Here is a 14,848-nt window from a genome sequence, read left to right as displayed (position 1 = left end):
TGTATACATCCTGGAAAGTGCGCGTCACTGATATGTTCATGCTTGTTACCTTTTCAATGAGATCGATGCAGGCCTGCAAGTCCATACCGAAGTCGATGAACTCCCACTGGATGTTTTCCTTCTTGTATTCTTCCTGCTCCAGGATGAACATGTGATGGTTGAAGAACTGCTGCAGACGCTCATTGGTGTAGTTGATGCAGAGCTGCTCGAAGCTGTTGAACTATAAAAGACGTTTAAGATAGTCAGCCATCACTCATAGTGAAGAATGAGAGGATCTTTAAGGTGGCTGGAATAATTTCGTAACATAACGGTAAGACATAAATATCGTCTGCTTGTCATTTAGAAGTTGGTGTAATGAACAAGGGAGACAGTTCCAGGGATATACAACTTCTTTAATACATCTCATATAATGCACGGGCGGTGGGGTAGTCCAGTGGTTAAAGTGTTCGTTCGTCACGCTGAGACCCCAGATGTATTGCCCACATGGGTACAATGTGTGAATCCCATTTCTGGTGTCCCCACCGTGATATTATTGGAATCCCATTTAGTAGTCACTATAGCATTTATTGTATCACGGTAGTATCGACAAAGCTGCGATTGGTATCACGGGAAGCTATCCACGGCGTGGAGTGTACGGTGAGCCATGTCTGTCCCCAAGGTTCTGGGTACAGACGGGTCTGGCTCTTGGTATTCAGCAATAACATAGATATTTGACAGACAGCAACCAGGACAATCTCTTGACTCACCAACATCTACGCAATAACAACATAACCAAATGCATCAACCATGCCAGCGTTTCTGAACATCCGGCCTTATAAAGTGCCTCAGATGAAGACCAATTTGTTTCTAAGCGAATAAGTTATGTTATGCTACTGATTACAGAGCAAGACGTGAATACTTACATCAAAGATCTCGAAGCCAGCAATATCGAGTACACCGATGAAGAACTGCCTCGGTTTCTTGGTGTCCAGAGTTTTGTTGACTCTCTTGACCAACCAGTTGAACATACGATCATACAGAGACTTAGCCAGGGCAGCGACTGAGTACACCACCTATATAGACACAGGTTTACTAATTAGTTATACAAGGCCATACCAATAGCTTACGTGACAATGGTAATTTAGCTCAGTTTAATAGGACGGGACAAGATGCGCTCACCTATTCGGGAATACCTGGTTTCCGCACTAGTTGGTGGTGCTTTAGAAGTGCTTTTATTTGTAATTGATAAATTCAATGAAGTATCCGCCCATTGGTATTCTCAGAGGAATCGTACAAGTAGGCAAATGCCCGAGATGAACAATGTTAGATTTGGTGATCCTTTGGTGAATATTTCAAGGTAATGACGACGGGCATGGGTGTGTGTGTGTGGCTAGTAGAATAGTACCAACCCAGACCTTTATAGTGCTGGCTCACTGAGATACCATGCCCCAGTTAAGCATGAATACCCCCTCTCAGACTCATTATACTGAGCCGTTACCCATTAATGCGCCTGGCAGGGACCAACAAGTACCATATCTTAATTTCTTTTGGTATGACGAGGTCAAGGATCGAACCCGCGACCCGCGAACGCACTTACCACTACACCATGATATTCTCGAGGTGTTTGGTCGACAAGAACTCTGGTGGTTCCTATTGGTTAAAGGATAAAGACAGGGATTTCACTGTGTGACATACACCTTAAGGATTTGGGGATTTACCTGATCCTTGGTACGACCTTGGGTCACATATTCGTTGCCGACCTTGATCTTTGGTTTCAGGAGACCTTTCACAAAGTCACCAGCATTGACACCGAGCAAGAAAGCTGCCTTCTCAACCTCTGTAAAAGGAGAAAACTACAATCAATGACGTCCTTAATTTGGCAACTTACTATACACGACAGTGACTAAGCTAACGTAAACTAACTAGAGACACTAAACCTATACATCTATTTCTAGCAACCACAGACTATGTGCAATTACGCATTTACCGAATGCATCATGGGAAACAATGATATATAATAGAGCATGTTTCTAGCAGATTATAGCAATGTCGCAGCAAGAGAATCTCGGTACTTATTGAAGGGGTTTTTCGTATATACTGTATTGCCAACTAAAATATATGGAGGGAGTAGTCTTGAAATTTATATGGACACACGATTTGAGTTAACCCATTAATAACAATGTGTTATGTTTTTAATGAAATCTTTGAAACAAATTAGTATAAAAGTGGAGTTGTTAAATTTGAAATTAGATTTTAATGGACGTATCAGTAAACTGAAACCATTAGACTTCAGCTGAAACAGGGGCATGGCAGTGGGTGTCACGCCGGATGTTATTTGAATGTCCACAACGTTAGTTGTTCAGGAAAAGCAAAAAGGTGCTTTCCGTGAGAGGATCTTCAGATGAGAGAAAGGACCTGTCATGGGAATGAACGGGCGTGTGGATGGGGTCAAAGGTGGCGGGTACGTGCAGAGTGATAAACTGAGGGAAAACCAGGCCGTAGGAAGTACACCTGTTCCGAGAAGCACTGCCTCTGATGGTACACCTCGTGTGTTCTGTGCCGTAGTCTGAAGGTCTATGCATTTTCACCCTCTCTGCTGGTAAAGATAACACAATCATATACACCGATAGTTTGCTTCACTAAACGTTAGTGGCTGTTGGTGGTGGTGGTGATATGTTGAGGTAGAATCACACAGTAGTGGCTTAGTCAGCCATGGCATAAGATTGGTTAGATGTATCAGTCAGAAGTAAAAACAAAAGAGAATTTGTTGAAAAAAAGGAATAGGATAGAGAGAAGAAACATAATGTTGCTTTATGTCAGAGTGTCGATGGATGTTAGTGGGTAAACAAGTATGTATCTCGCTGTGTTGTGAGACTGGTGAAACCAGAGTGCTCCAAGACCTGTAAAAAATCTTCACGAGGCAGAGAGAGAGGGGGGAGGTGCGGGGAGAGTAAGGTGAACATACTGAGTAGAAGTGGTGAAGGATGACCACTGATATAAGCATCACATCGATATCCTGAGAAACATGCAGATTCAAAGCGTAAACACATGAATATCTTGACATGTGATACAGAGGATGATACGGTTCTATCACATCACACATAGTGCACTAGAATCACGTCACACAGACACACCACTCACGAAAGTACTAATACCAAACGTCCAATCTTCGGCTAAACTAGGACATCAATACTAAAATATAAACTTTTCATATCTGATTTGCATTTCCATTGATTAGGTGCACTGGTCATATCAGAGTGCTGTATATAATAGATAATGGCTTCACAACACTGTGACTTAAACTTTACTGTACATACAGAAGGAAAGTCAAAATAAATTACACTTACGAATTCTTGTGTAATTATTTGATAAGGCTATGGCGAGTTTCCTCGCCAAGAAAGACGACACAGCTAACCCACAAGGCTAACCCACTCACCAGCAGTTCCATCTGCCTCGGCCTGCTCGCCTCTCTGCTTGAACTTCATCTCACCAAAGTGCATGATGGCACCAGTGCCCTTGTACATACTAGTCTTCTCCTCAGTGGTGAAGCCCAACACATCGAAGGCGACCTGTGCATACATATACATGGCGTAAAACATAGTCGTCCCCGCGCTATATATGTTTCAAGTATCAGTCCTCAACTTCTATTTCGTCAAATATCCAGAAGGTCTGAGGTCCACCAGCGTCTTTACCTGTTGAAGGATTAGGCTGGAAGTTTCAATGAAACAACAGCCGTTCAACGTGATACAGGTCGTATTGTTTGAACTGCGTGCTGAGAGGCCATGGGGAACAAAGATAGTGAGACCAATATTCTTACCAAATGTGGCATCCTTTGCGAGGCTGGAGCAGAGACTGTTCAATTAATATCATCAGTTCGCTTTAGTCAACTTTTCGTGCCTCCGACTCTTAATATGCCACCGTTCATTCAACTATCGCAACTCGTCGGAATCAACGCAATGAGAAATGTATGTATGCACGTTTCTGTGATATTGATTTGAATTATTTTAATACTTACATCTGTCATTTTCATTTCCTCTACGTCGTCAATACCGTCTACAGTCAGGGCGCCCTGGTTGATGAAGAAGTACAGGGCGGGGTCACAGGGTGTCAACAGTTTTTCTGAAAACACCATGAAGGGAATTATTAAAGGCATGTTTACATTACTAAAATAAGGAACATCTATATGCATAATATCTATGAAAATATGTACGAATCTATTTGAAAAATTGAGAAGTAGATTAAAAAGTCATATTTCTATTTCAGAACAAAATGCCTTTAAGACAAAAGAGCCTAAATGCTTTGAATTTTGGAGAATGCAAGCAGTGCATGACAATCACAGCAGTTTGACTCCTCATTTAAACAGAGATACCCAGTAAACCCTATTGTCAGTCTGGTGTTCATATTTACCGCTGAGCGACGGTATGGCATTGGACAGCAGCTGGTAGAAGATGTGGTAGTTCCTCTCCGCGGGCTGTTGGAAGGTCACGCGAGATTTCTCCAGTAGGTCTAGTAGAAGATTAACATACCATATACACCAGGGCCATAGGGTATATACATATTTACACTCCAAATGGTCTTTTAAACACCAATATTATATCTATAACATGTTTACATAGTAAAACTGTAATGCGACAATGTTTGTTTTTTTTGTTTGTGTGTTTTGTATTTGTTTGTTTGTTTGTTTGTTTGTTGTTGTTTTTATGAGAAGATACTGAATTAATTGTAAACGGCTTTTAATTCCTGTTTCGAGCTTATTTATTTCTTCTCTCACTGCCAAAACAGTTCACTAACATTTCGAAAGTGTTGTGTTGCATTTGTTACACTCATATTTTGATACCCTGGCGGTGAAAAACAACATTCTGCTCCTACTGTATGTTATCGAAGTTAACTTACATGTTTCAATATCAGCACCGGCGATCTTTCCTTGGGTACCGAAATGGATACGGATGAACTTACCCTACCAATGCAGAAAATATATTCACATATCCGACATTTATGTGTAGAGCATGAGCAAAAGGTAAAACATCTTACCACCATACAATACACATTTATAATATTACTGAACCTTTCACCATTCGTTTAAAGTTTGAAAGTGAACGACACGAAAATGTCCTTGATTTCTACTTTTTTATGTTTAGAATTAAAATAGCTACGTAATATAATGCGACTATTATTGGCATAACTGATACTTTATTGTGATAAATCAATGTAATTCGACTCTGGCCAAGTAGGCTTTGTGCACTTAAGTGAATACTTCAGTCCAATAAGCAATGTTCCATCTCTATATATGACACACACTATATCTGGCATGAGCAATGATTCCATCACTCAGGGCTCAGTGACACCTGACTGCCATCAGTCGTCTCCAGTTGCAAACGTGGAACACGGTGAGTATTCTACCCATCTGGAGTTCTCATGGGGACGCTACAGCGTACTTACCCGTGCGACCATGTGACGAAATAATGAAATATACAAGGTGGTGACGAAGATACCAATGGTTAGGAGGAGACTGTTTACGCACAACATGCAGGTTGTTCACAAAGAAATCAGTTTTGCAATACACATGTAACATCGCTCGTAATGAGCCTATCTAGCAGGAGAGCTAGTGGTAACTCGCGCACACGTGTGTATGTATGTGCACTCATAACATTTCTCCAACACTCTGAGCGCTTCTATATACAAGTAAATTGATCTCAAGCTATGCGTCACTGAATGTCACTATGGTTAAACACAGTATCACTCAAGGCCAAGACATCTGACACATAATAGTACATTTGCGTCGCTTAGTGTACGACATGTTTCAAGAACAGCGTTTCGAAAGCCAGAAAAAGAACAAGTAGTATGTTTTTGGAAATTTGAATTACGTCAAACAAGGCCTAAATGCACATTAAGGGAAGACTCTACTATCAATGCATTTAACTTCGGAAAGAAGTAAGAATTAGTTTTCAAGTATGCGTTACTGAACAGGTTATGGTTTCCTTATTTCCAAGGATGTATTACATTATGAAAAAGAAATGTCCACTGATTCGTGGTTTCACATCGCCAACAATACTTACAAATCTTGAGGAGTTGTTATTTCGAACTGTCTTCGCATTACCAAAAGCTTCTAACACTGGGTTAGCTTCGATGATTTGGTCCTCAAGGTTGCCAACCTGTCGGCGCCAAGCACACACGGGAAGGAGGCAAGATGAAGGATTAGTTTTATGTGCATACCGTCTACAGACCCAGAAGAAATCTGGTGTTAGTTAGTACCTGCAGCTACCTCAACAAGGTGGTTGGTGTGCGGTTGTGAGGAAAAACCCCAAACTATTTCACACAAGGTTTGTCAGATGGAATTTTGGAGTCAGATACAGTGCTTCAGACTATGACATAGGGTTTTATACATGATCTTCCATTTGCACTAAATGGTTCCTTGTGAACATATTTTCTGTCCTTCGTTCCACAAAAGAGACTGATGTATTTAAAAGCAGATCTGAATCTGAAGCACTGACGGTGTGGGTTATCACTGTTGGGGAAGGTGAAGGGCACGCGCACAATCAAAGGGAGATAACTTTTGTTGGACTTGGTTGTGGAAAGATAAGGTAAGAGAAAGAGAGAGGAGGAAGTATCAGAAAACAGATTTTGACAGAGGAAAATCAAAAGTAAAGTAAAAGGTGGTAGATGGAATGAGCACTGTGCACGCCGTGTTGAGTTGAAGGATCGGAACTGTGTGCATTAGGTACATATGTCCGTCCGTTCCTACTACACACATATTTACAGGTACATTCGATCTATTGGGTTACAAAGGACACGGGTAACTACTGACCTTTAAACAAACAACTGACCACAAAACCTGGGTTCCATGACAAGGCACATGGTTGTCCCAGGTTAGTATGTCATCTGTTTTGAAGGTCATCTAGGGTCCGCTATGTGTTGCGATCATCTACATTAGATGTGTTCCGTGAGATGACGAGCATGGGAATCTGGGTACTTACGAATCGGGAGGAGTTGTTATTACGGGTGGTCTTTGCATTACCATAAGCTTCCAAGACCGGGTTGGCCTGAATAATTTGATCCTCGAGTGATCCAATCTTCGGGTACATGCAGGAAAAGGTAAGGTGTACTTTAAGGTGGTGGAGGTTGATTTACTAGAGGATTGTGGAGGGTTTTATCAGAGGTTAAAGGACAATTCCTGTCTATTGTGATGACTTGTCTGGGAAGGTTTATTTTAATCTGCATTAGTACATGGGGTAGTGTGAGGGTTTCTAGACTGCGAAGAGATTATGGTAAAGGACTTTCACACATCTAGTTCACTGGTGCGTGTTGAAGGGTATAAATTGGGGTGTTATGGCATTTTCATCCGAGGCGACAGTTGCTACTGCTAAGATTCCTTCGAACGCACAGACGGCACAAAAAGTCAGAAACAGAAGGAAAGACAATGAAGAGGACGATGGGGAGGTTGCGAGGTGGGAGGTTCAATATCAGGATTCGTTTGGACAAACATCAATGAAACAACCAAACCATTAGTACATTTAAAGTTGGGGAGCGGGGTTGGGGAGAGGTTAGAGAGTTTCTCAGTTGCTGAGGTTGTGATGACACTTTCATCCAAGTTTCTAAAGCTAAGATTCCTACATTGATGCATTAGGAGGAGGAGGTAGAAGTTGTGGAGGTTCATCGGAGAAAAGGTGAAACACACGCCATGAAGATCTCTCCGGGCTAAAACTAGAGGGGTCCGGTACTCACGAATCGGGAGGAGTTGTTATTACGAGTGGTCTTGGCGTTACCGTACGCCTCGAGTACGGGGTTGGCCTGGATAATTTGGTCCTCCAGTGATCCCTGACACCCGACACAATACGGTAATGGAAGGGTAAAAAAGGAAGGGTGGAAAAATCAGTAATGATCTATTCATTGAAGTGGAAGGGTTGGCTGGTGTCAAGAAGACTGGCTATGTGTTAGACTGGCTAGATGTACGATGGGCCGTTATGGAGATTCTGCACCTGGAATGGGCACCTGGTAGAAGGGGGTGCATGAGGGCAAGGTTTGGTTGAGTATGGGCTAGGGAATAACACCATTTTAGGGCAAAGTGAGTTAGAACTGGAGGAATGAGAGTAGGGTTTCGGTTGATGAAACCCGAGTGGACCAGGACAGCTGGTTGGTCTCACTCTGAACTTACGAATCTGGAGGAGTTGTTGTTACGAGTGGTCTTGGCGTTACCGTAGGCCTCTAGGACAGGGTTAGCCTGTACGATCTGATCCTCCAGGGAACCCTGTTTGGTCGGGAAGTTGTTTGGAAAGGGCAGGTCACATGTTAGACCGGGACGGGAATCATTGGGTGTAGGTAGGGGGTGGGAGGATGATTTTTGTCGTTTTACAGTTTTGTTTTGTTTTCATGAGGGGGTAGAAGTTAGGTTGGGTTTGTGGGTTGGAGTTTTTTTATTACAGGGTCGGGCGGGTATCGGGTTTGGATGTGTTCGAGGTTTCGAGGTTGTGGGTTTTTGGGGTTTTTTTTTGTTTTGTATTTTTTTTGGGGGGAGGGGGGATGTTTAATGCATTTTTTTGTTATGGGCCAAGGAAGTAGGGCGATTGGAGTGTTTTATTATATGGACGGGTGGAGTTTGGTAGATTATTGAAAGGGTGGGATAAAAGAAGAAGTATATACGTGTAATACATGTCATGTGTTCACAAATTGCAAAAAACTTAAGAATAATGCAATGTGACGATAAGTGTTACACATATTGAACATTTGAATGATGAATTATGCAAAAAGGTCATCAAAATTTAAGCTTTATGCGATCTTGCAAATAATCACAAATAACACTTTACAAAAATATCATAGATCATCAATATTTTGTAAAACAGTCAAAGCATTTTGATATTAATATCACAGTTGCTTTGAAGTATCAAAATACTTTGACTGAATTCGCTGGAAAGAAAAGATTTAAACTGCTGAACAAAGTATCACCAAATGATGTTAAGATTTCATTCGTCTGTTTATCAATCACGACAGTCATAAGAATGAAGATTGTATGGATATCAACTTCTTTATATGAGAACACAACGTTTCGGAGTTAATGCTTACTGCTTCTTCACCTGATGAAGGAGTAAGCATTAACTCCGAAACGTTGTGTTCATATAAAGAAGTTGATATCCATACAATCTTCATTCTTATGCATTTCACTTCTAAATGCCCTTCAAAGACTTGACACGACAGTCATGTTCTTGTTGGATCGTGTGTTACTCATGACTTTCTATCAAAGAGAAATCAAAGGAAGAGGAAACTATCTGCCTTTGTTCAGCAGCACCAAAGAGAAAAACATCAGAGTGATGACACTGTCATGGATACTAATGAAAATAGAAATATAACCACAGCAGGTCCAGTCGAGAGGGATACTACAGGGAAAGGGAGTTTCGTGAATAGAAGAGTTATGTGAAAATACAACTCCATGCATTGTTTACTTTAAACAGTGTAGATAACTGAATATCCACTGTCAATGGTAAGGTGCTGATACACATTTACCACCACAGGTGTACATGTTCTAAACAGAAGACAATATAGTATCTTAAAGAAACCACACACATTAGAAATAGCTGAAAGATACAGTAAGAGGTAGATTCTATGACGTCATCGGGAGCATGCGCACACGGGATTTACTTTGCTACCTTCTTGTCACTTTCGTCTTTTTCCTTGTCTTTTGACCCTCCGGCCACCATAGCCATATATTGGATAACCTTCTTGGTATTCTCAGTCTTACCAGCTCCAGACTCGCCACTGTGCAGAACAGGATCAGAATCGTCTATATACACATTATTCATATCTGTATCTCACTCTCCATCCTCAGAGAGTCAAAACAATATGTGAACTACATCTTCCAGCTTCACAAGAACAATGGCGGCTAATGTGTTCCTGTCTCTGATGGTGGAAGATGCAGTTTAACATGTTGCTAATGAATGTCACCCCTTGTAATGGTACCGTTGATAGACCACAGGTATTCCAATGCAACTGTCGAATCGTATTACCTGCTTCGAATATAACTGGACCGAAAAGGAATCTTTTAACCAAAGGGCACTTTAGCATTTCCCAGAATCCTTGCTGTTCATCAAAGGTACCATTACGCAAGATTACACAAAGCATGTATATATTTGAAGCAAAATACTATAAAGACTTACATAAAGGTCATCTTGTTTCTTGGGCCCTTTACCACCCTCTCGGTGCACATTAGCTGCCACTCGAGCAAAATACATAATCACTTTCTTCGTACTCTCAGTTTTTCCGGCTCCCGATTCACCACTAGCCAAAATAATTATCAAACATCAATATAACACAACACAACAGGAACTTACCATGGTTTTCCTTCATCTTCAGTTATCAAAATTAATACATTAAATCTCTATTCTTCCTACATAAATACCGTTTCACCTCATTTACTCTGTGTGTGAAAGGAAATCGCCAATCTCCTACTATCTCTTAGCGTAAACTCTCATTGCACTGGCAAACTACTTTGCTTGCACTGGAGCGGCAGCAGATCGGCAGTGATGTAGTCACCTAGTGTGAGCGACCCATCGATATGCATAGTCGATACTGAAGACGTATTTAACATTTAGCCAGCCAAAGTTGTGTCCCTTGCTACGACTGGCGAGGAAGGTAACACACCACACGGGCCAGCAAAAGTCCAGGAACGTTATGTCCACGCTTGTTTCTGTCGTGCTATGGGATTTGAGTCTCTTCAAAGGATTGCACTTTTCGAGCCAGACAGGGTGATGGTTAATGGTTTCGTGGTATTTATCAAGAATAGAGATTTAACACACTTGATAACCGAGAATGAACCACCACAGGAACCTACCATGTCTGTCCACGAGCTGGGTGTTATTCTAATGAGTACAAACATTAGGGTATGTGCAGTGGAAAGAAGGTTTCTATCTAACAGGACGTTTTAAATAAATTCATAAACACACGTTTTAAAGTTCACACGTGAGGAATTCTAAGTGTAACTTTAAATGGACTAGATCACTAGATCATCTTGTTACTGGGGACATGCATGTTAAAACATTGCTGTATTTTGTGTTCTTTTAGTCTATCATGCATTAAAACTGGTATGTGCGGAATAAGTTATTAGGAATGGATAAATTGCCGGTTAAATTTCACACATTGGGTAAAAACTGAGGATTGTCAGTAATTAATCGTATACTCACGTGATCAACATGGACTGGTTCTCACGGTCTGTGGATAAATGTATAGCATTCAGACAGTGAACGTATCTAAATCAGAACATACCAGTGAAGTACACCTGGGGTCTAAATCCCGTAAGTAACTCAAAGTTGTATCTATCATGTACCCGGAGTACATAAATACATTTTCTTTAGTCACACATGTCTATAGATCTATTTCCTTCGATAGTTTCTTAAACAGAGTCGACATGTAGCAGTATAGCAGACTCCATATTACACTCAATATCATGACAAGTCAGTCAATCCTCAAGGAACGGCTAGGTGCGTTGGTAATGTGTCAGATGTGTCAGGGAGATCAGCATTGAGGAAACATGTATTGTATAGTGTGTAGGTGACTATAACAAGTTATTCGACAGGGATGTATGGTGACGTGATAAGACGAGTTGAACACTGCCGATGTACAAATGGTTTCAATGGTAAGAATGGTGTTCGGGTTACAAGTCGTTACAGAGAGTTGTGTCCCTTAGTTTCCAGGCCCCAGTGGTTCCCATCCAAATGTTATTCATGCTCAGTACTGGCTGGTCAGTGTAATGGTCATACCATATCACCACAATCATACATATATGTGTGCGTGAGTGCGTGCGCACATACATACATGTGTGCGTGCGTGTGTGTGTGCCCCTAAGAGATTGGGAAAGTGGTAAAGTACCTTGCAACATGTACTGGTAAGCGTTGTCAGCGACGGAGAACAAGTGGGGAGGCATCTCCACCCTTCGTTTGCCCCTGTACTTCTCAATAATACTGGTTGTGTAGATGGGGAGGCGCCGGTAGGGATTGATGGCGACACAGAAGAGGCCGGAGTAGGTCTGAAGTAAACAAACATCACAATGAAGAAAGAACTATAGAAGACAGGAATAAGAGTATGGATACATTTTATACACTGTAATTAAGGTGGTACCACATGCAAAAGGGAATATAGTTGTCCTCATCAGTCAAGGGGGATTAGTTTTATTTGGACCCTACCTCATTACATGAACACATTGCAGGATCACGACGCCAGTTTATCACAGATCAGTGTGTAAACAATCATAAACATCGAGTATAAAGTTTTTTAACTTTCTTTATCTCATAAAGCAATCCACCTTTTTCATCCTATGCAGTGGACGGTCATCCTCGGTCTACATCTTCTAAATAACATCAACATCTCTTTTTCGAAAACAGTTTCATGTTTATTCTGGCGATTATTTTTGATGCAGATTGTACATTTTAGCCCTAGGAACACTGCATCTTTTATTCAAACTCTGATCAAGATGCAGTGAACTGATTACAACACGTTAAACTTGGAGATGCAATGTAAATAATTATGTTGAGAACGTGAATGTATATTCTGTGGGAAACCATTGGCTACACTGTACGTATCTAAATGCGTTCAAACATTCCGGGCAAGTGAAGCTGCCAAGGTTTCAAGGACTTTGGAGGTCGTAGAAAGATGGGGCCAAAAATAGCACCAAGCGCTCCGCGCATCTGCACTATCGTCCATGAATATCGTCTTTCAGGCCATAGTTTCCAACAGGTCCACGAATCGCAAACTTCCAATTATACATGAGTTCGCATCATTAGCTTTGTTTGAAATTTGCAAATAAATATTTCTTTGAAGTAGGACTGATATTGTGAAAACAATTCTGTAAGGTTTCTTGATAATCTAATGTATCATGTTCTATTTTCTGGCAATGTCAATATCAGATTACGTCACAGTTTGTCTCAAACGTTATCGGTATGGTTATGCATCTCTATCGCTAATTCCAGTGTATACCCAAAGCTAGAGAAAAACGTACTTTGATACCGGAGTCTGGTTCCAGGAAGCGACCTCTGGATCTTAGCTATTACACACGTTAGTGTCTGATTTTAGGCCATGCTGTAAAGACGGCTTTGTGACAAAAGGCGCCTATATACAGATGGGGATTGGCCATATCTTGACAAAGGAGAGTGTTGAGATAAACATCCATGGTGGACGAGCATATCCACACTACGATGAGACAACAGAAATCCTTGTTAGTCTCATACATGCTTCAGCTAAGAATCATTTCATTTGGACCGGAAATAGCGTCAGTGCCTCAATCTGTTAGCGTGTCAATCAGATTAATAGTGTCCTTCAGTCAGCATTGAAACTTCCAAACTAATTATGACATCCTCATCCACCATCTTTTCGAAGGGATGTAATATGTTCGGCATATAAAGGAACATAGCATAAGCAAAGGTCTTAGTGCATCACATGTGTTGAGGCGGTATGAATTAGTACTTACATAGATTAGAGCAGAGGTGTATCTAGCTCTTAAGTTGTACAAAACGGAAGCCTCGTTGAGATATGTCAAGTTGGCCATGTCGTCGATTTTCTCAAACTTGGGAGGGTTCATCTGCTGGACGTCATCCTTCTTGACGGTTCTTTGCTGTTTAGAGACAAAACATATGATCATGAATATATGCACCTACGAGTTTTGTTTCAATTCTTGAAGACGTGTAACAATCCAGTGTTACATAAATACCATAGAAGAACTTTCTTTGTATAAAACAATTGAGAAAAAATACATCCGGTTACTTAAATAATAACACAGCTATGTAAAACAGGAATCTCATTTTTTTTGAGTATGGGGTTAAAACCCGCGGTGTAGCAATGTCACTTAAATCATATTTACCGCGTTATTAGATGTCTGCCGGACTGTTATTTCCTCTCCTTTCGTGCTCTCAATCTCACAGGCCACGAACCCTTCCTTGTCATCGGGAATCCAGCAAGCCTTTTTACCATCAAAGGTCTGGGTCTGTTCTTTCATCAACTTCTTGCGATCTACCGCAAGGTATTCCATATCGGGATCTTTAGGATCAAAAGACATCTTGGAAGATGTTGTGGCGACAAGCTCCTACTTCTGCCGAAAGTTTGCACTGAAAGTGCGAAGTGTCGAGTCTGCCGATTGAGAACTCTTCACCACGGTAGGCCTACTGGAGACTGGCAGAACAGCTCAAGATCCGCCCGCTGAAGCACAAGGTCAATGCTACGTGATGTAGGCCGAATGGGAAACAACTACTATTTAACCCAAACATGCATCTTTAAGGTACGTCGAATGGTCGATGAGGTGTTGTGCGTGCGTGCGTTCTCTTGTGTGTGTATCACGCGGCCACCTGTCTTTATCGTAGCTATGTGTCCTTTGATTATTTCGCTTAAGCATTTACTGGTTGACGGACATGTAAAACACGTATGCCAGTGTTCTATATTAAAACTACATTCAAATGGCATGCAACACGGCATCACCAAGTGATACACAACTTAAAGATAAGGCGTCTACACAACCCAAATCCGCCTTTCTACATGCGATATGGAAACTACTTGATGACTCATATAACATTTCTTTCGAATAAGGATATTGTTAATCGACAAGACCAGATGGTGTTAACGGAATATCATTGCAACATGTTGATTTCACACCTATGAGGTTTGCGCGGTAATCTGCGACACCTCATTTAGCAAGAAGTCTATAAGACCTGTGAATCTATCACATGTACTATTAATCTCTTCCATGTATTCTATATATAACTGTAATTAAAATGTACTTGAAGCTAGTACGATTAAACAAGAATTTACAAATAACGGCATATGAGTTGTAGACCATGCACGTTTGCAAAAACATTTCCTTTCAGCATATTCAGTCCTAACCACGTATTATGTATTGGGA

At 41.1% G+C, this 14,848-nt stretch overlaps 1 protein-coding gene across 18 annotated transcripts in view; it reads right to left on the bottom strand.

Annotated features, from left to right (window-relative positions):
• The window catches only part of LOC137285224 (myosin heavy chain, striated muscle-like), a 35,565-nt gene that overhangs the window by 20,088 nt on the left and 629 nt on the right, over positions 1-14,848 (bottom strand). For 5 of the 18 annotated variants that reach the window (XM_067817512.1, XM_067817499.1, XM_067817517.1 and 2 more), the window contains 13 exons: positions 13,817-14,151; positions 13,427-13,570; positions 11,833-11,989; positions 11,148-11,175; positions 10,125-10,245; positions 6,036-6,131; positions 4,873-4,936; positions 4,387-4,485; positions 3,995-4,098; positions 3,416-3,548; positions 1,698-1,816; positions 903-1,052; positions 50-220 (listed from right to left, as the gene is read on the bottom strand). In XM_067817512.1, the coding sequence (XP_067673613.1) occupies positions 50-220; positions 903-1,052; positions 1,698-1,816; positions 3,416-3,548; positions 3,995-4,098; positions 4,387-4,485; positions 4,873-4,936; positions 6,036-6,131; positions 10,125-10,245; positions 11,148-11,175; positions 11,833-11,989; positions 13,427-13,570; positions 13,817-14,011 (1,581 nt within the window). In that variant the 5' untranslated portion in view covers positions 14,012-14,151. Of the gene's footprint in view, positions 1-49; positions 221-902; positions 1,053-1,697; positions 1,817-3,415; positions 3,549-3,994; positions 4,099-4,386; positions 4,486-4,872; positions 4,937-6,035; positions 6,132-6,953; positions 7,050-7,701; positions 7,795-8,131; positions 8,225-9,617; positions 9,727-10,124; positions 10,246-11,147; positions 11,176-11,832; positions 11,990-13,426; positions 13,571-13,816; positions 14,152-14,848 lie in introns of those variants that run through there. The other 13 variants (XM_067817515.1, XM_067817505.1, XM_067817516.1 and 10 more) reach the window with 5 other exon arrangements.

This window comes from Haliotis asinina, chromosome 5 (genome assembly GCF_037392515.1).
Source record: "Haliotis asinina isolate JCU_RB_2024 chromosome 5, JCU_Hal_asi_v2, whole genome shotgun sequence".
Classification (NCBI taxonomy): Eukaryota; Metazoa; Mollusca; class Gastropoda; order Lepetellida; family Haliotidae; genus Haliotis; species Haliotis asinina.
This window is presented reverse-complemented; position numbering and strand designations above follow the sequence as displayed.